At 40.4% G+C, this 27,074-nt stretch overlaps 1 protein-coding gene across 2 annotated transcripts in view; it reads right to left on the bottom strand.

The window, feature by feature from the left end:
• MED13L (mediator complex subunit 13L) overlaps window positions 1–23,750 on the bottom strand; it is a 203,300-nt gene extending 179,550 nt beyond the window's left edge. The window contains exons 1-2 of one of the 2 annotated variants that reach the window (XM_056326727.1): window positions 23,658–23,750; window positions 1,375–1,612 (exon numbers count right to left, since the gene is read on the bottom strand). In XM_056326727.1, coding sequence (XP_056182702.1) covers window positions 1,375–1,612; window positions 23,658–23,687 — 268 coding nt within the window. In that variant the 5' untranslated portion in view covers window positions 23,688–23,750. Of the gene's footprint in view, window positions 1–1,374; window positions 1,613–21,457; window positions 21,683–23,657 lie in introns of those variants that run through there. The other variant, XM_056326726.1, reaches the window with a different exon arrangement.
• Between the last annotated feature and the right edge of the window lie 3,324 nt (window positions 23,751–27,074).

Raw genomic sequence — 27,074 nt, 5'->3', positions numbered from 1 at the left:
AACTGTATTTCACAAAAAGAAAAGCATATATTATTAAAGATTTGCTGGGTAAGTAGAAATATTACCCATGCCTTCATTCAAAACAGGTGCCTCATAAAAAATTAATGTCAGTGGAATGGCTCGGTGCAGCACTTCTGAGCAATCTATTTAATTATACATGATCACATAACTACCTGCATGAAATACGCCTGAAGATACACAGAGTGTTTCATATCTGTGATTTCACAAGCTATTATTACCAAATAAACAATCTGGTATTCATGAATGTATGAGGTTTGTTACAGTCTGAAGATAGGTGGTTAGAACAGGGTAATGAGTAAGAAAGCAAACATACCATAACCCAGGACCAACACAGTGTGGGGTAGAGGCAGGGGGATAAAGGACACCTAAAGCACACTGGACAAATACAATATTCGATATATTTGAACTAGCATACAAGTTTTATCACCAAGTAATGAGAAAGTCTAAAGGCTTACCAGGATGAAAATTTATTGAAAAAAAAACCAGGAACTGATCCTGATTATTGGTTTGGGTTGTTTTTTTTTAATTACTATTATTACTCCAGGATTGGTGAACTTCAGTTATTTTCATTCAAGACACCAAGTGGTAAAATAGAGGTAAAATTCATGCAGTCTAATAAGGCATCATTTAAAAGTCAATGTTTTCAGACAAACTAGGTTTACTCATAACAACTATACACCATTGAAAAGAAATTAATATGTAGTGGATAGAGTCAAATCCAAAAGGGATCATGACAGGTAAAGTTGGTTTCGTTCTATCATTTTAAGGCTACACATTCTGGAGACACTAAGGACAATCCAATTGCATAAAACTTACAATCACTTGAACTTTATTGTTACCACCTTCGCCCTACCTTTCCTTTCCTTCCTTTTATTACATTCACTTGTTGCAGCTTGCCTCCATTTATGCTCAAATCCTGTACCATGACCAATATTGCAAGTTCTGACCTTGCAGATTTAGCTGTGGTGACATGGAGTATACCCGCCTCTACAGTACAGGTTTTTTATTCCTTCAACTAGTACCTTATGCTAGAGTTTATTTTTATTATTATTATCCTTTGAACTAGATTTTACTCTAATTTTACTGTGCATCCGAGATGTCACACAAAAAAAAATAAATCTAAGTAATGATGTTGGATGCAAGTCTCCCAAGTTCATTTAGCATTTCTTTTTGCACATCATATGCAGATCACTTGCAGCAGCAAAGTCAAATTTGCAAGCTTTGTCTTTCCCTTTAGGTCTTAAAGACACAAATTGTGACAAAAATCACACATGGTAGCAAGTAATGACAAAGATCCTTTTTCACTGGAAAAAATATAAATACATCAAGAAACAATGAAAGAGAGAAACTTACTGTGCAGTTCACGATGTATCACATCTACAAGATTTGGTTCATCTCCCCACCAGAATATCCATAGTTCCTTACAATCCGGTTTGACGTCACGGCGCCACACACAAAGCAAATTGGCCTGCAAGCAGCGGATGAAGCTGAGCAGAATTGGATCATCCTGTGCTGGGGCTGAAATGATAGGGCCACAGTCCCCATGACCTTCAAAATTGTACCTACGCCATTTGATGCCTGTGAGTTCAGCCTACGGAGAAAACAAATGAACGCAAAAAAAGACATTAAATCACAATTTCAAAATTTAGTTATGTTCACAGTATTGGTTTGTTTCATTTTCATTGTTTAATTCCTAGAATTTAGCTCTAAGCAGCTGAAGTTAAAAACTCCTCCTGTTACCATATTTTCCTCTTTTCTGACCTCAAGGAAAAAAAATTTAGAAACAGTACTGAAGAAACCTGGCTTACCCTTGCATTTAGATTTTTCACCACAACTTGAGACATTTCCAGCAGATTCATTCATTTCTAACCTCACTGTTATCTTATTGTAAGCTTACAAGGTAGAAGGAAAAAAACAGGGAGAGGGAATAAGGCCCGTTCCCTACATACTTGGTGGTCACGTGAGTCCAGCGTCAGCCCAAATGTTGACCACTTGAAAGTCACAAACAGAAAGTACTACCGGACATAAGTGACTTGCTGAAAACGGTGAAATACAGTTTCATATTGTGATGTTACAGGTTTACCAAACATGCTTTTTACTTTTATTTTGCTCAAATGAACAAGAACAGAATAAGGAAAGCTGCCATTTACTGTCTCTTGACCAGACAGAATTCTCTTATTAACCATCAAGGAAAAATAAAAAGAACAGTGAAATGGCCACCCAGACATTTAGGGAAAATTTTCTTCCACACAGGTGGAAAATTCTTAAGGAATGCAAGTGTCCCACTGCATAGCAGTATGAGTAAACAATTGCCAGAGAAGAAGCTGCCAAAGTACTCAAACCATGAAACAGTTGGCAGCTAGAACCAGGTCAGCAAAGAAAACGTTCTAATGGGGTTTTTTTATTTCTTTTCATCTTTAATAGCAGATACTCACAGCTGTCACATTCAGTTTCCCTTATTTGAAACATCCAGATTGTTACCTTTTTATCTACTTCTGTTACCCTACAGATCACACTCTTCCTCTCCCCTCCCCAGCCTGCTGCCTGGTTTCCCCTCCTGCTTTTTCCCCAGTTTCCTAGGATTGTTGCTCCTCTCCACTGGCTCTGGGAGCCTGCCCAAGACACACGGGGGAATATTGTGTGAGTTTTAGACTAGCTAGCATGAGCATCATTATCAAATAAAGACATGGTATGTATATACTCTGTGTTCACAGTGGGCTTGTACTCTAGTTTCTAACCCATGTTACCACATTCTCACTGCTGTTAGTCCCTCAATACTTCATTTACAGTATTCACATCTCCACCTTGCTGCTTAAAAATAGCCGTGTGCTCAGGTCTACAGTGGTCCCGCAGGAAAAGCCAGCTGGTCTACAGGAACAGGCTGCAAAAACTCAAATACAGTACCTACACCTTTGACGAGAAGAGTCATTGCCAGGGAGAAAAGACACAGCAGTGGCAACACTACCTACAGGAACGCTCACCCCGCGAAAGTAATAAATTAGCTGTATCTAAACTTTCCTTTCTCTGGACAGTACATATCAAAAATACCAACAAGGGTGATTTTTTACTCCTAAAGAAAAGAAAACATTTGCAAATCACATACTCCTATTTTCATCATCTGCACAAGGGCATTTAACCTACTGGCCTACACCACTCCTCCAAAACACATACTACATGTCTCACAGAAGGATTTCCCCTTTCAAATTCACAAACTTTGCTCATTTAGAAGTTTAAACTCTAAAATTTACTTTCCCTCACCTCTGGAAAACTGGAAGCAGGCTGTTACTTGTTCCAGAGCTAGCTGGTTCACTATGAGGAGCTAAAGGTGATGTTCATCATGCCAACACCACAAGCAAAAAAGCACTTGTATTTCTTTTATCTTATAAATATATCTTCTAAAACAGTTTCACCTCATTCCACCTGTACAGTGCCTAGCACAGGCAGCTTCTGGCCCATGACTAAAGTTCCTGTGACTATGCCTCAAGGGCTATTTCCCCAAACACTGATTATCCAGATTGCCTATTTAATTCTCCTCTGAAGAGGCCTCATCAGGCACACAGGAATAGAGTAGCGGACCTCTGCAAGGAAGGGGAAAAAAACAAAACCAATAAAAACCTAACAAAACACTAAGCAGCAGTGAAATTGTTTTTACTTTTTGCATGCCCCTCAACCACCAGCCACCTTCAGCTCCACATTGCGGAAGCAATACTACCATCATGTATCATGTCAGCAGGACACCAGCGGTGGTGAAATCAGACAGTACTGGATCATCCCTGTTGAAGATTTCTACAGCCAGCACTATTGCTTTAGCACCCAGGCAAAAATGCTGATTCTCCATTCAAAGTGTTGAGGAACTACAGAAAAGCAAATCAAGAAAGATAGTCAGGACTGGCTGAGATGCAGAGCACGTATGCCATGTTCCTGGCACAAGAGGGCACGGCAATGGGGGAGGAAGAGGCAAAAGGGAAGGACAACATTTTTTTTTTCACAGTAGGGTGCTGCATAGCACTGGAATACCTCACATGTTACATAATATTCTAGGAGAAAGTACTCACACGCACTCCTCCAAAACATCTACATCTGTTCCACATGGATCTCTATCTATAGCGTGGAAAAGGAATGTGCAGTTTCCAAAACAATATAATGAATATGACTAGGAATCAGAAAACACCAAAGATTAGTACCAGCATAGGCAACCTAGGAAAATAAATACCTCTTTAAACATTTATGTCATAATGCACCAGGAACATATGGCAAGTCACACGGAACATTGAATAGGAGGATGACAAAAACAAAACCCCCGAAACCCCAACTGATCAAAAAAAGGTTACTCAGCAGCACCACTCACTTGATCAAAGCAGCAACAAGTAGAGATCAGGTGTTTGAAACAGCAGGCAAGCTCTTGCAACCTTCTGGCAGCTCAGAGGTATCAACCCATAATATCCTATCCATACTATGGATGAAATATAGTCAAGAAAAGCACAGAGAAATCAGCAGAGCCGAATGCAATCTAATTCTACACTAACAAACTTCTGAAGTGTCTAATTCTACAGTCTATGAGGACTAACAAGCTACTAGAGCTAACCAGGATCACTAGTGACCACCTGCACAGAAAGTGACTCTTAAGAAGAGACAAGTACTAGGGGTTTTGAACTTAGTAGCAGCATAAAATGAGAAGTCACACACCGTTTCCTGGTCAAAGTTGTAGAAATGTGATTCAGTGCATTTATTTGGATATGTCTGTTTCTGTTTAAATTTTTAATAGGTAAGCATCAATACTAATCCTCAGAACTTCTATATTTTGTCCTCATGTTAATTAAAACTGAATTCAAAGAAGATCTGAATCCAGAAGTAGCACACAAGAGAAGATTGCACCAGGAACACTTACATATATTCTATGCCTCTACAGATATTTTGTGTAAAGTATTTAACACACTATAGGGAAAACATCTGCAGCCACATGAAGTTTTTTTTTTAAAAAATACTTTATTTAAAGAAACAAACATTACTAGTTTTAAAAGGGCTCATTCTGCAGCAAGGTTTTTACAGACAAGACAGCCAATGGCCTATGGTTCTGGTGACTGCACTGAAGAACTAAACGCGGTTTCATCTATGCTTAATCAGCAGCAAACACAGGCTGCTACCAAAATGGCAGCCTCTCCCTCATCCCCAGCCACGCATTTCCATCTCCCTGTCTGACACTAGATCTGGTGATCATGCAGACATTAGGTGAATGGGTTTGGTTGGAACCAGTTCACCAATTTAAAGATGAGAAACAAAAAGAACGAAAAACATCTATCAGATCAGCACACTGACAGCTTACCCTGCAGCCACATAATCACTAGAGCAGACAGGAGTGAGAACACACAGATGAGAGCAGCAGTGGAGTGGGATCTCCCCTTTCAGTGACAGCTCCAATCAGATAAAACAGAACATTAAAATTGCACACAGAGACTGTTGTTAATGTACACCTTAAACCAACACAAGCAAGCACTGGTGCCAAAAGCAGTGCTGGACTGGCCTGCCTTCGCTGCATCAGTCACCTGCTCCTGGCTTTACCACTACTTCCACTTTACCGCAGTGCTGCTGTTTGCATGGATTCACACAGAAATGAACTGACTAAAAATCAGAAATATTACATTAAACTTTTTCCCCCTACTCAGATTAGTCCTATACCCAATTCATTACATAGCCACAAAGATGCTTGTACCAGTAAGACAGCAGACAGCAAAGCAGGTCAGGGAGTGTAGAGCTGCTCTTTTTAGTAAGGCTCCTGGTTTTAAAGCAGCCTGAAATACTCACTGAGATAAAAACCAAGATCGCTAACCTGAGGACAAAACTGTAACCATGCCATTTTACTTACGGCTGGTTAGAAATGAATACAGAACAAAGCAGAAGTCTTGCCAGGCGATGTAATCTATTATGTTTCTTGCATCTTTTCCCATATGTGTAGTCTTAGCTTATTATGGTTGCTACAATGTTCTTTACACTAAAAAGCCTGACAAAAAAAAGAACTTAGAATTACATACTATTAACCAACATTGTTAGTAAATCATGCGTAACACAAGAGACCTTTGCTTTGGTTTCTAAAGGAACATATGTTTTGGAGGACTGTGAAGGGTTGAACTCAGATAAGAGGGGCCTTTTAAAAATTTATTTTTTTCTAAATTCAGTTAACTGAGATTGGACACAGAATAAAGCGTTTGTAAGTTGCCCACTCTAAATACACTGGGCTAAGCCTGTAAGGAAACAGAAATCAGATCTCTCTGTTTAACAGTACTATCCAAAATCTTTACTAAGATTCAACTTTTTACAGTAAAATTCCCAAGACACAGAAAGATCTGTTTCTGATGTATTCAAAATCAGCTATCAGGGTAGCAGAGTGCATTCAAATGTCAAAACTCCATATAGGCATCTAAAACCACCCAAAACATAACCAAGAGATAGGCAGTAATGAAAACAGCCATGCCAAGGCTTTCATTCGGAAACATGGCCACTGAATGTCATTTATAGTCCTTTGAAAAGGACTGCAAACACAGGTTTCCTTCCACCTAGGTGACTGTCTTCACAGTTAAACAGCTTCAAAACAAATGAACTAAGAGTATTCAAACCTCTGATATCCCCTATACACACAAGCAAGCAGAAGAAAGACAGAAAGCAAATTAGCACTTTCTTTTACTACCATTAGTCTGATGCTCTAAATACAGACACCATTGAATCTATCTGCAACAGCTGAGGGCTGTTGCCATTTTAACTCCAGGACAGCATCCAGAACCGTAAATTCCTAGTAGAAATAAAACCTAAGCTCTGATTCTTCTTCCTCCCTCAGGCTTACATCAGAATAACAGACAGGCAGGAAGGGTCTTCTGCTGATCTCCTAGTGCTCCATTCACATTGGCAGCGTTTAGGCTGCTAAAAATCACAATTCCCCAGTAACATTTCACACTGCACAACTTGATTCTGGCATGCTACCAGCAACCCTGAAGATATAATTAGTGCTGTGTAGCCACTGTGACTATTTTCCTCTTCTGCAGTCCTCACAGATGGAACACAAACAAAACACATCTTCCACCTCCTCTTTTTTTCCTCATCCCCACCAAATGCTTTTTGGACTATATATGTTGTAAGGGAAATGGACAGACCACTTTTAAATGAACATCTCCAGAAGACTTGAGTAATTCCACCCATTTCAATACACAAAGCTCTACTGGAGAGTTTATACAAGAATACAGACACAGCAGAACCAGAAAAAGGCAGAGCATCTAAAGTTTGAGAAATTGTTGTATTTGGGCACACAAAGTGTAAACTAGAGTTACTTCTGTATTATTGTACTTCTTCTCTACATTAAAAAGAACGGCTAAAATTATATAATCATATGTTATTTTTCCTGCTTCATATAGTACAGAAAGGTGAGAAAAGCTAAGGCACATTCAGGCCTCCAGAAAATCGGTACCTCAGTACTTCCAAAATAGGAAAGATATACTTGAAAGGAGGCAAAGATCTACACAAAAGGCTTGAAGGGTCTTATGAGTTAAAAAAATAAAAATCTAGACGTCTACCACACAGGCCTTCAGCTCCAACCCTGACTTTCTCAATTTTTCAACATGACATCGTTCAGGTCATTTTATCTATCTCAGTTCTCCTGTCTGAAACAAAACGAAACGAAAACCAGGTATAAAAAATACTTCCCAATTCCCTGTCTAAAGGTGCTACTCAAACTCAGGTCTGCACAGTGCTTCAAACATAAGTTTCTCTAAATTCTCTTAAGAAAAGAAGTAAGGTAAAACACAAAACAAAACCACACCTCACCATTTAAGTCAGATACCTCTACAAACAAGTTTCAGTTAACCAAAGGAATATAATAATTAAAAACCTTTCAGCATTTGCCCTTCTAACCAAGGGGAAGAGGTTAAGTTGCTCACAGTACCTTAAAACACTATTTACCAGCCTCTGACATCAGGCACAATCTAAGCAATTTCTCAAATCTAGATTTTTGTTTGCTTCTATGTAGGATACTGTAGTTGCTAAGTGTCTTTAGTCTACAATTTATGTTTCAAATTGGAATATAAAAAAATGTAAATGCCATATACATATATATATACACATGTATATATATTTGCCAGTTTTATTAGAATCTCTTCTTAAAGAGCTTCATTCAAGTAAGTAGCTATTCTGAAGCCACCAGAGACTCATACTAAGGACTACTCACATGAGTAAAAATCTGTGTGAGAAAGCCCTTAGTTCATAGTCCAAGAATTTAAGTTGTAGTTAAAGGTGTCATGGGAATTACACCACCGTTTTAATTAAATGCTATAAGATCTTGCAGACAGATTCAAGATTAGCACCATCTGTTTTGGTTACAACATTTCATTTCACTACATCATCCTCACACAGCAACAAAATATCATTTCACACTCTACTCAAGCCATTTAAATACCAGATAAAATTTATGTCATCTTGATACCCCTCACTAAGGAGGAAGGACGAAGAGGACGAAGACAGGAGGACTGAAAAATATTCTGTACCAAAAGGAGCTTATGGGAGAGACAAACACACACCCTGACAAGAACTTTTGTCCCCTACTCCCACTGAAATGAAATATTTAGTAACATCTGTCTAAGTTCCTGTCAAGTGAATCCAAAGAACAGAGGCAAAAAACACATCAAGGAAGAGAGGAGATTGCTTAACTAAAAAAAAAATAGTTTTCTTCATAGCTATATATTATTTTGACACTCTGAGAAAGATTCCTATTTGGATAGCCCAACTTTCTACAGTAAGACTGAAGCAGCAACAAGCACCTGCACACAGACATTCTCTTATCTTTTACTCCTGGGTCTATAACTCCCTTGATTTAAAAAAAAACAAAACAAAGCAAAGCAACCATCTCAACCCTGTGTAGCCTTCTGAAATCAGATCATTTACTAAACTACATATTAACATTCTCGTCTTTATCCTATCCATTTTAAAAAAGCAGGGAATGTTTGGTGTTCCCTTCCCTCAGGGCTTATCCCTTCTGCCCCTTAAAAAGGGAGGAACCATATGGCAGTAAAGAGAGGCCTTATCATGCACTGAATGAGCCATGGCTCAGCTTCAAAATGACATTTCTGCTAGGCTAAGCGACTGGCAGACAAGCATTGCAATAACTGCATCAACCAAGTCCTTCAAAGTTTTTCATACTCTGAATTCAAAATGGAAAAAAATAGCATCCCAAAAAAATCTACTTCTGAAATGGGCCTCCCGTGGCCAACAGGAAAACTGCCATGCTTGGTGCTTCAAAGAGCTGAACAACCAGCTGAGTTGAGCATCATTCTTCTTAATATGCAACCGATCAATAGCAGAATGACATGTTTGACTTTAAACCTTTCCTTGTATAAGCACACAGTCAAGTGGCTGAGAAAAAAAAGGATAAAGGACAGTCACTAACAAGCTTAAAAATGAAGGATGGAAAAAATTACCTTTTGTTGTTGTTCATTTGCTCTTAAAACCAACAAGAAACCGAGCACAACACTGCATGCAGCAAGCATGCTTAAAATTACTTTCAAACTGGATAGATCTCTTCATACCATGCTGCTTTCTTTCTTCATACCCCCTGGAACATATTATCTAAATGCTATACTTCAGAACTGTTTGTGACAAGCAACAGCATCAGGGCATTTGTATGTCATCTTTTATCTTTGCCAAGTCTCAGTGAAGGATTTAGATGTAACCAAAATCCTATTATCAGATACCTTCCTGATGGACTTCTGTACCTGGGGACATCTGAGTCATTGTATCATAGCACTGAGGACCAAAAAACCAAGATACTTCCAAAATAGAGTCCACATATACCATTATTAGAAGCCACAACCTAATAGCATGAGCTGTTATGCCTAAAAAGTAAACAGTAATGACAGAAATGAGGAATTTTTGTCTGAGTCTCCTAGATGTCAGTGTGATTCTGCCTATGTGGAAGCAGAGGCAGCCAGGAAGACTAACAAATTGTTTCAAAGAAACAAAAGTCAGACTAGTCTCAACATCTTTCCCAGTGGAAAATATGAAAGGACTCCAATATTAATGCTTGAATTTCAGCAGTTCTGGCAGATGCAGAAGCTACCAACAAAGTTCTGAGCGGCAAGCATAGAAGAATCTGAGTAATCTGATAAAAGGGCCCAAATTGCTGGTATGTACCCCAACCATCACAGAACTTCAAGGTTAAATACTATAGTAAAAGGTTAAAACAAAACACAGCAGATGGAAGGAAAATGAGTGCATGCTGACCTACTGGAAGAGAAACAGTATCTTCCTAAAGTCCACTGCAAAAACAGGTTGGCAACACAAAAACAAAAGGTAGAAATTCTTGTGAAAGAAACAGAAGGTGACACAGAAATTGTTAGGCCACCAGGATTCACCTATAGCTGTGCACCCTCATCACTAACTGCAGTTCTTGTTTTGCCACATCAAAAAGTAGAGAAAACAGGAAAAAAATTACAAGAATGGTCAAAAAGTGCATTTTACATACAACAAATTAGGACTGTTTGGTCTAAAAGGGAAACTATGAAGGTCTCTAGAGAACAGCTGCTCGTGGTGTCTACCCAGTATCAAATTAAATTAGAAGAATGCAAGACTAAAATGAGATGGCTGACCTTTGTGTGTCAGGATAAAAACTTGGGTACTAGTTTAAAAGTCACCTATTAAATACCTACCTGGTTCAAGAGGTCTCTCAACCAAATACATATAGAGCCTGGGAGATTATTGAAGGGAAGTATTACTATGTCCTTGACCTACTCATCTCTTTCTCCAGCAAAATGCTATTGTTTACAGGGGGGAGCACACTTTTGCAGCACATCTTTTGGATCCCCTATTTTTCTCCCACAAAAATTGCACCTTTTCTATGAGCAGCCATGGCAAGCCTCTAAGTGACTTCCCAAATACAAAAAGCCATGTAATACAGGCTGCTGGCACAGACAACATATCAATTTGACAGCTGCTAGGCACCCACAAAATGCTTCTTTAAATCTAGCAGGCCAAACAACCGCTGGCTACCGTTTAGACAAGACACTGTGATGGACTTTTGTTCTGATTCAACAAAGCTGTTCCTGTGCCTTGTCATTTAACTAATGAGGTACCATACTGGCATCTTTGAAGTATTTATCAGCCCATGAGGAGCATCATCAATGATCACCCTCAAAATAGCTCTCAGATCTGCCATCCTTAAAGTCAGTACCAAACATCCATCACTAAAACAGTAACAGTCATCCAGGAACAACTCCAGGAACTTGTAAAAAAATTAATTATAAAAACAACAAAGAAAAAAAAAGGCATTTTTGAGTTACATCAACTTCTTTAACCTTCAGTGAACAGCTTTGGTTACCAAGTCTCCAGTCCCTTAACTGGTTCAGCAAATATCAGTACACTGTTCCAAACTGGTGCCTGGCTCATCAGCTCTCTTCCACTATAAGTAAGTTTGTAACTAAGTTCATCAGACAGAGATGTAAAAAGAGAATATGATAAACATGGCTGGAAGCCAAAGGGCTGTGATTTAGCCATTACTTGAGAAGATCTTTTTGAGTAAAAAATATATTCAACACAAAAATATGAGGAAACTGAAAGATGGCAGCAACATCTTCTCAGGTCAGCACGTGATTGAAACTCACATAGATGTGCACCTCTACACGCCTGTACTTACTGGGTTTTGCACCAATACAGACACATAAAATGGGAAGTTGCTACAGTCTCACAACCAAGCATGAGAAAGGGAAACTGAAAAGCCAATCTGAACATCAACACTGGTGCCAAACAGGTAGGAATCCCTTTCAGAGGATGCTACTACGCAAGACCTATCCATGTACTTGCAGAACATACCTACCCAGTATAGCCAACGCAGGCAAAAGCATTTAAAAACAAGACGTGGTCTATTTTTATTTGTTTTGGGTGGTTTTATGGGGAAGAAGTGGAATAAGCTTACCCATGTCTGAACTGAATATACACCCAGGCAGGCTGTATCCAATGGAAGCATACAATGCCTGGAAGCAAAATGCCATCTCCCAAGACAAAGAGAGAGAAGGGTTTGAACATCTTTTCATTTTAGAAAACCCTACATTTAGGTAGTGAACCACCCTGCAGGTCAGGTTACCAACAGTATTTTACAGAGCCTGCTAAAAGATAACGCTTTAGCCAGTTTCTTTACAAAAGGGAACCAACTATATTTTAACTTCTGAGTAGATGGTTGAGAACAGATAATAAAATAACTACCACTTCACACTAGATAGCACACAAAAGAAAGCTAACAAATGTGCAACTTGCTAGCCAAAGAATCCCTCCCTCATTCAAAAAGACAGGGTGAACGATTAGGTTTGCAAGTCCCCTTCAAAAAGACAGAATCAGAACTAACTGCCCATTTTCCAAATTAGAAGAAAAACAAAAAAAACCCCAAAAGACAAACCCTTACAGAAAAGTTGTCCAGCAGATAAAAAAAAGATGATAAAAGCAAATCTGCAAGTAAACAAAGGAATCTTTTCTCTTCCCCCAACTTTAACTTTGTTAATTTGTTGTTGTTTTTTTTTTTTTTTTTTTTTTTTAAACTGGAGGAAGGAAACGTCAAACATCAGTCATACAATAGACTATCAGACGTTTCCCAAACCAAGTAATCTGACATATGGGCAGAAAAAAAAAAAAAGGTGGGGGGGAGGCTGGAGGAAGTAACAACCCAAGTAGAGTAAACTTCGGCATACTGAGTTAAAGAGTGCAGTTCCTTTTCTTCCCTTACACAAAAAACTGTATTTAAAAGCTCAGAACTAGAACATTTTTGTACACCACATCTAAGCAGAACTGCTTTGTGAATACCAACAACAGCTCACATGATTGTTCTATGCATGTGTCCATCACTGACCTGCAAAGCAAAATAGCTGTCTGCTCAAATGGACCCTCGCCCAGATTCCTGGTTCCAGGCTAGGAAGGTAGTAACAGTGCAGAAATACAGACAGCCCTGACTCCTTAACATCAACAATGTCTTGACCAGTGACATCAAATAAAGCTCAAATTGTTAGGCAGTCTGCCAAAATCCCTTAGCCCTTTAAAAAAACCTCCACCTCAGGAATTGCTTCATATGAATATTCCGTAATATAGAAAGTAGTAAATAAATCCACCACATGACTGGTCATGTAGATTCATTTTGCCAGCTTTCTTACTGTCATTCCTGCAAAGACAAGAATCCAGCAGTTCTTGCCAGAAGGAAGTTACTGAAATTCACAAGAGAATTCATGTAAAAATTTTATTAAAATACACAAACAAAATTAAATAACCAGAAACACTGGGCTAAAAATGAAACCACCAAATTCAGACTAAAGTAACTTAACCAATTAACCTAGTCTGTCAGCAAAGAAATTACTTTTTTGTAGAAATACTTGACATGGTCACTACAAGATGTTCCTGGAATTAGTTTTGTAACTCGCCCAGAACCACCTACAAATTCAGTTATATTGTGGCTATACGTGAAGTGAAACTCAAAAACCTGACATTAAGAGATTGCTGACACACTAGACTAGACTTAAGAATTCCTAGTAAACCAGAGACTCCAGTAAGAAAAAAGTCATGGTTTTATACTGAAAAAAACCAACACATTTTGAAACTTGGTTTCACAGCTATGAATGCAGTGTCACTAAAAAACAGATGGTTGCCAATCCTGGTCAGTAGGTAAAGAACAGTTTTCCTCTAAAATTTGTTTTCAGTCCTCTGGTCTCTCAAAATATTGTATTTTATGAGCAAATATGGAGCTATAAGGACAGGCAACAACACGGCACTGACCACAGCATAGCTCTTTTAAAGCTAAAAGATAAAGTAAATCAAGTTTTACTGAACAAGCTTTAAATTTCCTTCCCTAAGACATGGATTGTGGTTACACAGCCACTTTGATCTCGCTTCAATCCATGCCACTGCCAAAACTTGATGGGGAGGGAGAGAGAATGGAATAAGGGGTACACAGACCTGGCTAGGGATTGAGAAGGGGAGAAAGTTTTTCACTAGGTCAGTTCCATGATCCAGGCTTAAATGTGAGCTTATGAATCATTTTGTGGTCACTAAGGCATGGAAGAAGAGTGAAGGGGGAGGGAGAAAAATGAAAAAGGGAAAATAACCCATGCCTTTTCCTCTGCAATTAATATTATTTTCTTCTCATAAACAAGAATAGTACACTAAACTGCAACACTAGCTGACTAAAGCAAGCTGAGGTAAGTGCTTAATGAGAAGTGACACAAATGCATGTCCTATCTTACACCAGAAATTAATTTTAGAAGACTGTCCATTTTCCTCCGTTTTCATAAGCTGTTTAAATACGTTCCTTAGTATAGGGACAAGGTCTTTATGTATATTTGAGCTGATCTGTGTTAGTCACATAAATGTAAATATTGCCTAGGGGCACATTATTCAACAGCAACACACAAAACTTCCTGTCTCAAGGAAACAAAAGAGGGAATGCCACTGAAGGCTCAAGTCACATTTCTGTACACTACTGCAATTCTGCTCAGGAACATGAATTAAGCCACATGCGACTCAATGAGAAATAACATTTTTTTAACAGACTGAGAGTCAGGATTTACCAAAATTAAGCAAAATTCACAGCACGAGCCAAAGGAAAGACCGCTTAAACCTTTTACATTTGTGAGATATTAGAAAACAGGCATCATCTTACTAGGTAAAATGCTAAGAACCCTCCTGATCTGAAAAGTTAAACATACTATATGGTATCAAAGTGGTTTATGTTCAGACATCATTATCGTTTTACAGTATAGTGATCATACCAATGCAAGACACTGTAACGAGCTGAAGCCACAGCAGGAAATGATGCAAGCTGTCATTCTTACTATCACAGGCCTGTTATCCCTGCAGTATATTCACAACCCTGTGCAGAGGGAACCTAACACAATGTTTCAGTAATATTTCGAAATCTGTTAGAGGCAGAAGATTTTTATTAGTCGGATTCTCTTTGAAACTACCAGCTGATTCAGGAAACTCAGGGGAAGAGGATCTATTAAAGCAATACTTGGGAGCTTGAACTGAAAGTGGTATAAAAGTGTGGTCTGAAGAAGAATGCCTCCACATAAATACATACTCCATATAAACAAATCTTTTGGATCTGATTTAGGATCTTCTGTTGAAAACACCTGTGTACTTTTAAAACTGGCAAGTTAATATGCAAATGAGCATGCTTCCAGTCAGAGCATTTTTTTTTCATATTATCTGTGTTACTATGGCACCAACAAGTCAGAAACCCCACCATCCTAGACTCTACACAAAAAAGCACATTACTCACCCACAGAATGGCAAATGAATACACACAGATCTGAAATACAAAACTATATTTGCCAGCCTTAACAACAGTCTGAAAAGACCAACCATGTATTCAGTGTTATTGGGTTGTCTGTAGGATCCCACAAACAAATTTAGGAAAAAGGTTTTTAGGACAACAGTGGAGTACATCTGCAGACATCAACTGGTAACCTTCCACAAATACAAAGGAACAGCTAGAAAAAAAACACAAGAGATACCAATTTATAATTTGGTGATTCTGGTGTATATTGGAGTCAGGAGACAGTCAGTTCCAAGTGAAAACTAAGAAGCAGAGAAGGAACAGGACTCAAGGCTTTGGATGTGAAAGCACAATAACTTTGAGGAGATGTAACACCAGCAGAAGACTATGAAAGAATGCAGAAAGGTGCAACATGGTCCCAGTGACAGGATGGGAGAGAAAATTTGTAGCAATGTTCTTGATATGAGCTGGGATATTTTAGTCAAACCCTGATAAAAGGATGCTGCCACAACTAAGGATGTTAAAGTGAAGACTGGGGTGGGCCGGAGGGAAGTTTAATTCCCTAGGGTGATCAAAGAAAAGTGGAGAGAACAGGTTAAGCGTTCTCATCCAATAAACAGAAAGCTTCAAACAAGCATAGATGATCAACTCATTACAAAGTATGGCATTCCAGGAACATTGATGGGGTTTTGGTATCTAAAAAGCAGTGCAGCTGCACACATACACCCCTTTTCAAAGGCATAACTTTTTTGAAAACTTAGATAAACAAATGAAAACAAAAATCCATTCCTTCATCTAATGGCCGAAGTTAATACATTCAACACATATCTCATATGCACCACAATCCCCCCTGGAAGCTCAAAAATTTCAGTTTCTTTAGATTTTTTCCGAAAGAACTATATTGCCAAGAAAGAAAATAATAGAAGAAAGGTCTACATATAGGATTAATGAGTTCCTTTTTTACTCTCATTCACATGAGGAAGTGCTCTCAGAAGCAGAAGGGGGAAAAAAATTCAAGATCAAATGAATCGGGGGGTGGGCGGGGTGGGGGGTGAGAACTGGGGTTATAATGTTCATACTACATTAATTATTTAGAAAAATCCAGAAATATATGTTTTCAGATAGTATTACAGCAAATGAAAATTATGATTCTTAAGCTGTATTTAAAAAAAAAAAATCCTAGGTAACTACATCAGCTTAACATTTAAGTGTTTTCTTAATCACGTTGATGTTTGCAACAGCCATCTCATCAGAGGACTTGCATTGTCACCAAAATCAGACCACAGTCATTGGGGAAGGATTCACAGCCCCAGCATAGGTGTACATTCAGAAGATATTCAGGATTTAAGAAAACCTCACTCAAATATTTCTTAGTGGCTAGCCTGAGATTCTTTGGCATGCTTTGTCCTCAACTGCAAATGTCACTCCTGCATACATGATTTTCTTTGTGCAATATTCAGAGAAGGTTAGTTACCCAACGCAGATTCATTATTCCACTCCCAAAGCTGGGCAAGCTAACTGAATGTCACTCCATCCCAATCTCTTTGCAAATCTGGGTCCATTTTCTTCAAACTCACACCCTAGTAGATATAATTAAATTGTCCAATATGCTGACAGGACATAATAGAAACCTACTACTCAAGTGATTTAAAACCTGAAATCTTTTATTAGCAGGAAGTGAGCAAGCTTTCTAACATCACTTTTCTACTTTTATCTTGTAACCTAATAAAATTCAGGTTGAAGATAACTAAAGAATCAAATACTTTTTGAGAATTTGAGAGGCTAATTCCATTTCTTAAATATATATACACATAAATTAACACCTACATAAAATTTCAAACAAGCAAGATATCTACTATGTAGTGATGTAACATCCTGCACACCAAAGTAACAGCCTACCGCTTGGAACACTGCATTTGTGATAATACAATAATCAAGAAAAACTACTGGTTCATTTACTGCCACTTAAGGATTTGGTTGGGCAATCAACCATTTACTATGAAGTCCTTTACTGACAATTATGCAACACCAAAGAGAACCTCACCAGCAAACCCTGCATTCTTCACTTCCTGATGCCATGAAAAACCTTTTAGGAAAATAATTCCAGTGCCATGTCAGATTTCCTTGACTCCTTTCAGTTTCATTCTGAAAACAACAACCAAACTCACTGATCGAAGGCAACAATTTCTGTTCCTGTTTGCGAACTGAAAAAAACTAACAGCAGCAATGACTAATTTACAGTTTGTAAATTCGCCTTTGAACACTGACTGGAACAAAGGCACAATTCCTACTAAGGGGACCTTTCTGGCAGCACATTTAAGCAAGTACTCACAACACCTTCCATACCAGCTTCTATAAAGTCTGCTATAAATAGGTCTCACTTTCCAAGAACATAATCATGCCTTTTCCAGGCTGAAGACTCCTACAGTATCTAATCTTTCACCACACGAAAGCTGCTCCAAATTTTAGGTCATTCCTGACACCCCTTGCTGTACTTACACACACACACCCCCCAGCTCCAGCATATGAAACGTTATGCAACTTCATCCCAACTTTCAGACTGACTTGTGCCTTTGGATCCACCACAGCAATTAAGCCAGACAGTTCAGGAAACATCTTCACATTTCACGCAAGCCCTCACCATCATATGATTAACCCTTACTCACAGGAAAGGTCAAATTAATTTTTCAGTAACACTACTTTTATGAGTAAGGATTATTCACAGGAAGACTGTTTGCCAGCTGGGTCTGAAATTTTAATACAAAGCCTATTACCTCAGAACATTTTGCCTCCAAATAGTTATCAGACAACTTTTAATGAGTATTTAAATAAACTGGCCCTTAACAATTCCTTATTAAATACTGTTTTGATAAACAGACATTCTTTTTCAAAAGCAGCAGCAGACATTTTGACTAATGCAAGAACAGAGGTAAGATAAATATAATTTCTTCTGCTGCGCTGGAAACAGCAATTTCAAACAGAAGGTATATTTTTAATGAGCAAGTCTATTAGTTGTGTACACCAGTATAGTTTGTATCTGAGGGGTATTCTGATGACAAGTATGCAAATTGGCTCCTATCTTACTAAAAAATGCTTTACATTTAGAGCACAGTTCTAGATTTCTTTGTCTAGGTTGTCTGTGTCGGTTTCTGCCTCACAGAGTATACAAACATTAACCCATTTTCTAGAATGGCGCTGGATTCCTGCTTCAGTACGGAGTGACACACAATACAGACAACAGCCCTCTGCGTCACCAGGTCCTGAGGGACACTTCACAAAACCCATCTATGCAAGTCTGAGATCACACTCAGCATCTGGATATTCAAAGCTAACTTTAAAACCTTAAATTTAGACTGTGCCTTCCCCTCCTGGGAAATATTTTGAGTCAAGAACTCTAAGGACCTCTATGCTTTCTGGACATCTCTGATAAAAGAAAATCAGTCACTAAAAAGCTTTTAGAAAACACTTCCCATAAAAAAGATTCAGAAGAAACAGTGTACCTAACCTCTCTCTAAAGATTGTCTACAGTCAACAGAAAAAGCAGCTAGAAATCATGAATTGTTACATGAACCCAAACGACTACAGCAACCAGACTCGCTCACCACAGAGCTCTGGCTTCTCTGGGGTGGGGAGATAGCGTTCTTCTTAAACAAAACAAATGTTTGTGGGAAGAAATATTATTTAAACATAAACAAACAGAATCACAGTAGATTATTTCAGAGCTTTAATTCTCCAGTCAAGAACATTTCTTTGTTATTCACACCCAAACCAAAACCTGAGGTAAAAAAAATAGTCAACTTCTAATAGCAGAATCTGTTTAAAAAGATTTATAATCTACCTCACTCATAAAAAAAATATATGAATTCCCATCAACAGCTGATTTAGGTTGTGCATGTTTTTGTTCTGTTACTCTGAAGAAGTAAATGATTAGCAAAAGTTTCTCTAATTAGTAATCCAGACTACTGTAGCTTTAACACTTCATAAATTTTGAAATTAATACGACAATGTGAGGTTCAAGGGTCAATGGTGTGGGCCACATATTTCCAGTCAGTATTTCCATTCTCAAGATCTTTCACGGATACATAAATACTAACACAAGTCACCCTAATAGTTTGCATATATACTGTATTTAAAAAAAAATAAAATTAAATACTACTTGATTTTTGCAAGTAGAGCCAAAAATCAGTAAAAACATTACATTTTCAAGCATCGCACCACATTACAGGTACGGATACCTCCCACAAAATTACATGGGAGATTAAAGGGTTGCACATTAAATTCATTATTATTATAAAACCCACCTGCAAAAGAATTTTGGCAAACTTATTTCAGTGATATTACACACCTTTTTACAATTTAACATCTCCCTAGTCTAGTAAGGGGGGTGTGTGTGTGTGTGTGTGAAGACCAAACTACAATAACTAAGAAATAAATTCACTTTATAATTTATGCTAATTGGATGCCAGCAATTATTTTTACCAGTGACAGATCTGCAGATTGCAACTACATGAAAAATTACACTTCTTAAAAACACACTACTCAATTTTCCATTAGTAAATGGGTACTTCACAACTGCTTCTGTAAAGGACAAACCATTGGCTACCTTGCTCTTACTATCAGACACATTGTCTCCTGCACACTTACTGCTTTATTTTTGTTACTGGGCAAGAGCAGCCTTAGCCAAAATGACCTTAACAGTTCCTGCATCTTGATACGTTGTAGCACTGCTATATATTAATAACCATTAGAAATAGCTATCAGGCAGAAACATAGGATAAAATCTTACAATCTAACAGTTCAATAAGAAAACAAAGTAAGAATTGCATTTATTCTCACAGAAGAATCTCTGGGCCAGTTTCCTAGCAGCATAAGCAACTAGGTAGGGCTCTCGCCTCAGATTCTTAAAAGGTACTAGCAAAATAAAACCCAAACGTACGTACTTAAACAAACCAAATCCACAGGGGCAAAATAACAAACATATGGCAATAAAAGGCAAAATTCATAAAACAAAAAGCTTCATCATTAGCATTTTTAATTAATTTTCTTTTTTTTCCCCTCTTAATTCCTGTAAGGAAGCTAATAAAAGAATCTCTTCCTTTCTGTTAGAACAATATGCACTCACCTCCAATTCTGGCAGAGCTCTGATGCGCAGAAGGGGGTATCTACCACCTATCATGCTATCCCCAAACTTGCATTACAATTTTTTAACTATTTCATACCATGCACTAAAAAAGTCCTTCCTACCCTCTGGCATTATCCCTCGTAGTACTAGAGGGCTCTGAGTGATCAGAGTCCTCTCGCTCTGCTCAGCTGTTGCCCAGCCAACAGGGAGAAGGTTCCTATGTGTCAGGTAAATAAAGCAAGGTATTTCCAAATGATTCTGCCCTTCCACAGAAACAAACTGTTTTCTTGTTTCAAATTCAAGTTACAAATCTGTAGCTAGCCAAAACTGATACCATAATTTCTGCCACATTAAACCACGCAATGCGCGTAGGAAGTTGTCAATTACCAGTAAGATGGGTAGACAGCATCTATGCAAACACACTACCCAGCATACTACGTTTACCGCCACCGTTTTACTTCACAGAAGAAAAAATTAAACAGTTTGGGGTTTGTTGGTTTGGGGTTTTTTTACCTCTTGCCCCCAAGCACGATCTATGATAAGACCACACTCTAACAACAGCTGACATGCAGTCACAGGAGCCCAGAGCGTAAGTCCGACAGACAATCACGCTGCACGACTGTTTGCTGCTGCTGAAATGGCGTTTGTCATTGTGAGAGACACACACACACCCCCCAGTTTAGTAGGCACAAAGCACCCAGGGCACGGAGTGCCAAGGGAGGCGGGGAGAAAGGACTGTTTACCAGAGAAGATGGTTGTACATGCGGGCAGTGCAGGCAGGGGACACACAATCCGTTGCCTCTCCGCTCTCCTATTCAGGGGAGCGCAGCTGTGAGAGCAACACACGCGCTCGCAGCAAACCACGTTAAAGAGCAAAATAAACACGGGGAGCCGAGCCGGGGGAGGGGCCAGCGGAGGAGCAGCCCCACGGGCCCCGACTATAAAGCCCCTGGCAGCTGCACCCAACCGGCAAACCAGCTGCGCGGCAGAGCGCCCGGTTAAGCCGCCGTTCCCCACCCCCGGGCACTCACCAGCGAGAAGAGGTTCGAGTGACAGTCCTCCAGGCTGGCCCCGTTCGCCACCCAGTTCGCCGCTGCAGTCATGATCCTCGGCGAGCCCGGCCGCCAGAGCGGGGCATGTCTGAGGAGACGGGCCCGGCGCGGGGGGAGAAGCAGCGGGCGCTCCTCGGCGCTGGCCGGGGCAGCAGCCGCGGGCCGGCCCCTCGCCGCGGGCGGAGCGGGGGCGGGCGGCCGGCAGGGGGCGCGCCGCAGGCGGGGGGGGGGGGGGCGAGCCTCGCTCCCCGGCGCCAGCCGCGTAATCCTCGGGCGGCGCGGCCCGCTCCGGCGGGGCGAGGGGGCCTCTCGGTCCGAGCCCCCTCAGCAGGCGGCGCAGGGGGGAAGCCCCCTCCGGTCCTCCGGGCCCGCCTCAGTACCGCCGGGGCGAAGAGAAGAAGGGGGGGGGGGCCCGGGGCCCTCCTTCCGCGTCCAGGTCTGGCCCCCCCCCGGCTGGGGCACGCGTTGCGGCGGAGGGGGAGGAGAGGGGAGGGTCTCCTCCCGCGGCCCGGCGGCGGCCCCTGCGGGGCGCGGGCCGGGCGGGGCGGGGGAGGGCCGCGGGCAGTGGCGGCGGCGGCGGGCGGGGGGCGCTGTCTCGCGTGCCGGCGGAGGCCGTGTCCCCTCCCCGCCCGGCCGCCCCTCGCTGCTGCCGCCGCTGGCTGTGGGTGGATGGTGTTTTCCTCCTCCTGCTGCTGTTGCTGCCGCCGCTGCTGCCCGCCGCCTTGTTTACGCTCCGTGCGGGGCTCCCGGTGCTGCGGGCGGCGGGCGGCAGCCCCGGCCCAGAGAGGTAGCACTGTCCCTGCCCGTCCTCGCCCCCCTCCGCCTGGCGCTGCCCGCCCAGCGGCCCCGCTCACCCGCTCCTCCTCACACACTCGCCTCTGCCTCTCTCCACTCTGACAGCAATGGCGGCCGCCAGGCGCAGCTCGCCTCGCCATTGGCCGTCGCCGCCCCACGTGACGCGCGCCGGAGGGCGGGGGCCCGGCGCTTGGGGCTCCCCCCGGCCCCTCCCTCCGCCGCCGCGGCGCCCGCCGGGCCGCTGGGGGCGCTCGGTAGCGGGAAGGGCGCTGCGGCGACGCCGGGGCGGGCGGCGGGGCGCTGCGGGGGTGGGGGGGCCGCTGCCGCGGGGGCGCGTCCCGCCTCCGCCGCGTCGGACGGGACGAGCTCGGTCGGGGACGCCCCTGCCGCCCCACGCCCGCCGCGCACTCGGCCAAGGAAAACGTTATTTGAAAGGAGCTGCGCGGGGCAGGGGGCGCCGGCGGCGGAGCGCGCTGCCGCTCCCACCTGTTGGGCCGCTGCGCTCCCCTGCTCGGGCTCTGCCCCGGCACCCGTCGGCTTCCGAAGCGATTAAAAACCGGCCTGGAAACGCATTCCTTGTCATCCCTAAACCAGGGTATCGCCCCCCAAGGGCTCCCCTTGAACAGTCAAGTTCAACGCTACGTTCTGCGGAGCACGGGAAACGCGGCTTCACCCCGAGCAGCTCGCCCTGCACTCCCTCTGGAACAGCTTTCAGGCGTTCTGTGGAGTTATGTTTTAGTACAAGGAATTCACAATATTAGTGAGTTAACAAAGTTAAATAAACAAATGAAATCCGTTCCTGTAGCAGCCATGGTGCGGAGAAGCAGAGAGGTTAGACTCAAAATAATAAACGATGAATACCAAATACTTTGTTTAAAACGTAATGTTCATAACAAGTCATTTTTTCCCTGTTCGTAATGACCCTTTAATTCAAACCAGTGGGAGCCTGATCTGCTTAGGCAGATTAAAGCTCACCTGCCTGAGCTTCTCACCAACAGGAGCATTCCGTAGGTGATACAAAGCAGATATTGCTGCTTGAAAGAGAAAGATTATTTCACAATTCCACTTAAGCTTTAATACAGAAATGTAGCAAGTTTTCAATGATCTGATTCAGTGGAAAGAGGTCTCACCCTGTGCTCAGTAGCAGCTTTCCTTATCGTGACTTTAATCTTATTTAGGCATCTTTTTTGCAATTTACTTTTCTTCATAATAAATTAAGATTAGCATCTATTCTAATGACTGAATGGAGTTTGTTTGGACTTACCTCACCGTAACAAATCTCTAACACAAACAAGCATCGCAGCCATTTAGCTAAATTACATACACAGAGCAATAGATAGAATTCAGGCCAAAAGAAAATTTCCACCAAGACCAGTGGTCTTACCACGTGCATTCTTTGTCTGACAAATCCCATCCATCATGCACCGTTCCCTTCACTGTCACACCAAACAGAAATTCTGTCTTGCAAAGACTGGTCCTATATTAGTGAGAGAAAAAGCATTTTCAAACACAAATGAAATATTCATGTTCAGTTACAGCTGTAATTTATTTATTTATTTATTTACACCTATTAGCAAAAAAAGAGCCTAGACTCACCTTAGGGAAAGACTTCTACCCTCCTTCAGTTCATCTAAGAGAATCAAAGAAGCACAAAGATGCTGTAAAACCCCTGAGCTGGTAAGGAGCAAAGCTGACAATGTAGCCAAACTCCTGTAGCCTAGAAATTGCTTGCTACAGCCTGGCAATCCAGAATCGGGGGAGTATGTACTTTGGACAGTATTACTTTCTTTTGTCAATATGTGTTACAAACAGAGAACACAATCTGACACTTGTAAATATGTCAAGTAATATGCGTTAACCAACGAAACACACATCCTTCTGTATTAAAATAGTACAGTTCTTTGCAAACACACTGCAGTTATCAGTTAGCCACCCTACCACTAAGTGTTGCCTAGAGTACAACAAACCCTTCGAAGAAAGATCTGTTTCATTTCTGGAATAAAAGAACATCCCTTATCATGAAAAAGATATTTTGATATTATAGTAGTATTTTGAAATTGAGAATCACATTACTGCTTATCCCATGGAAAGCTAACAATACTGTACAGAATTAGACACTGCAGAATTCATTTTTCTTCCATATGCTCCTTACCCTCCAAATGGTATTTCCAGTTGTCAGCATTCCTCTTTGGGATCTTTCAAGTAGTGATGACTTACTATGCTTGATTTTCTCATGAAAATGTGAGGTCTAACACATGATTCAGATCCATTTTCAGGGGGAGAAATGTTAATATACTCACACTGTGCTGCTTTGGACAATTTACAAGATTCTTATGAACATTTAATTACTTTTTAAATTAAAAATACTTTAGTATAATTAAATTACCTGTAATGGGTCAATGTTCAGAAGTTGAAGAGTTGCTGCTTGCATTTGTGAAAGGCTACTGGTCAGACATTTTGACCACATCTCTGCGTTGCAAAGTTCATTTTGTTTTTAAACTGAAAAAAGATAGCATCTCTCCAAGGAATTTGCCAGTTACTTGACTTTACATTACATTCAGTTATCACAAACAAGTAGAAATCATTACAGTCTAATCATTCACTTCACAGTACCAAACTAGGAAAGTTTCTTTGCTGTCTTCTGACAATAGTGTTACTTAAAACAGAAATTATTCCACTTACAGATATCATATACAAGTGACACTTCCTCATGCATAATTATCCTAGATGGTATGTGGTGGAACGTGTTTCCCAACTCAGGGTATTCAAGTTTTAGTCCCTGTTTTCTTTCACTTATTTTAAAAAATTGATCAATGAACATGAACAAGAACACTAGGGTTTCTGCTTTAAAAAACATAACCGTTTTTCCATAGCAGCAATATACAGGAACTTCTTTATTAATTCTGCCAATGTATTAACTTGCAAGCTGCAATTACACAACTCAAGCTGCAGAAACGAGTTTCCAGGCTCCTGGAAATCAGCTGGGTCACACTCAGCCTTCACCATACAGAGCTGATAAGCACTCTGGGGAGGAACCAGCTACCTACCCTGACAAAATTAGTCCAAATATTGATAGGCAAGTTCATTTTATTCTAGAAACCTTACCAAGAGCTTACAGTAATGATCAAACCTGTTCTTCCAGGAGGATGGCTCAGCAGTTTCATAGACTTTGTTTTCACCAGCAGGTGTTGCTTATGCTTCAAACTAAACATGGAGGAAGACAGACAGACATACATCAGGAGGCTAAAGCAAAGCTAGAATGGCAAGCAGCTGCTTGGTTTTATTTTGCCTTAAAGTATGACCTCTTGCTGTACTATCAATTTATGAAAAGAATATATACTAGAAGAATACAATTGGCTTGAGCACTAGCTTCAGAGTTCTCTCAACTCTGGGTGTGAAGAGTTTGGCCCTTCTTACACCACCAGCAGAACTGGAGTTCAGCCAAGTTTTGTCAGTGTCAAAAAGAAGTAGTGTTTGAAATCTCATGTCAAAGACAACTCATTTGTAGGTGAAAAAGTATTTTTCCACATGTTTGAGTTAGACATTATGGTTATTCATTAGTACAAATTCCAGCTTTTCCGTTACAAGTAATGATTGTCCTGGGTCTAATTTAATCAAGTGTCATCTTTACTGTTTTCTAAATTTTCCTCTCCAGTTCCCTACAGTAACCAGTAATGGAAAGGATAGGGTGGAGGACAATTATATGAGACCCAAATTATGAATGTAATACAAGTAAATGGTCTCTAACTATTCTACATATCAAAAAGCAACAAAGAAAATAATTTTGTTTCCTCCCTTCTCTTAAGTTGCTCTTAAATACATTATATTCAAGTTATTAATTTCAGTTAAAATTACTAAAACTCAAAGAATTTTACTTCTTTGTCCATGATTTATGTAGTTTTTTATTGCATCTTCTTGTAATATATTGCAGATGAACGGCCTAATATCAGGTATGTTTCCAGGGGTCTCATTGTCTATTTATTATGAGGTTGCATTAATTTCTGAAGTGTTTTTTAATTCACCCAGTAATTACATTTTTTTGTTCAAGTGTTTATAAATAAGAAGTGGTCATGATTTTGGTTTTAAACCAAAGACCTATACTGCCACAGACTTAAGAGGAATAAAAAAACCCCAAACAACCAAACTAGTTCACTGGCATAAAGAAAATTAACAGCATCTAATTTTAACATAAAAAATAACAAAATATTTTCTCACATTAAATCCATACCAAATGTTCTTTCTAAAAAACAAACAAACCAAAAAACCATCAATAATCTACAGATTGCCTGTAAACTAACATTTTAATTTTACTAAGATAGAGGAATGGCTACTTTAGTATGTTTGTTTATTCCTAGTAAAGATAAAAAATGGCCTGAATTTTAAAACAAGATATTGATGTTCTGAAGGGATGGGTACTTTCCTCTAAGAGGAACATAAATATGTAAGTAAATGATTTGTTTGTAGAGAATTTCTTCAGGAGGCCCATAGTTTAATTCCTGCAGTCTTCGAATTAGTCATCCTTGCTCACCATCATTACCCATACATACTGCAAGACAGATCCATGTAGTCTGTTTATAATCATCTCTAACTATAGAAATAGCTGTAAAAATTAAGTATATTTTTAATAAAAATGAATAGCTTGGATTATTTTATAGTGCACAAAAGCAAGTCAAACAGCTTGTATGACTCCAAACCTTCCCACATGATGCGATATGAGATTTTTATAGTGCTCCCATTCATCAGTAACTAAGCATTGTCCTTTGATAATCCACAGCAGCAGGGATAGTCTGCTGGGACTTCA

The sequence above is a fragment of the Falco biarmicus genome, chromosome 1, assembly GCF_023638135.1.
Source record: "Falco biarmicus isolate bFalBia1 chromosome 1, bFalBia1.pri, whole genome shotgun sequence".
NCBI classification, from domain to species: domain Eukaryota; kingdom Metazoa; phylum Chordata; class Aves; order Falconiformes; family Falconidae; genus Falco; species Falco biarmicus.
This window is presented reverse-complemented; position numbering and strand designations above follow the sequence as displayed.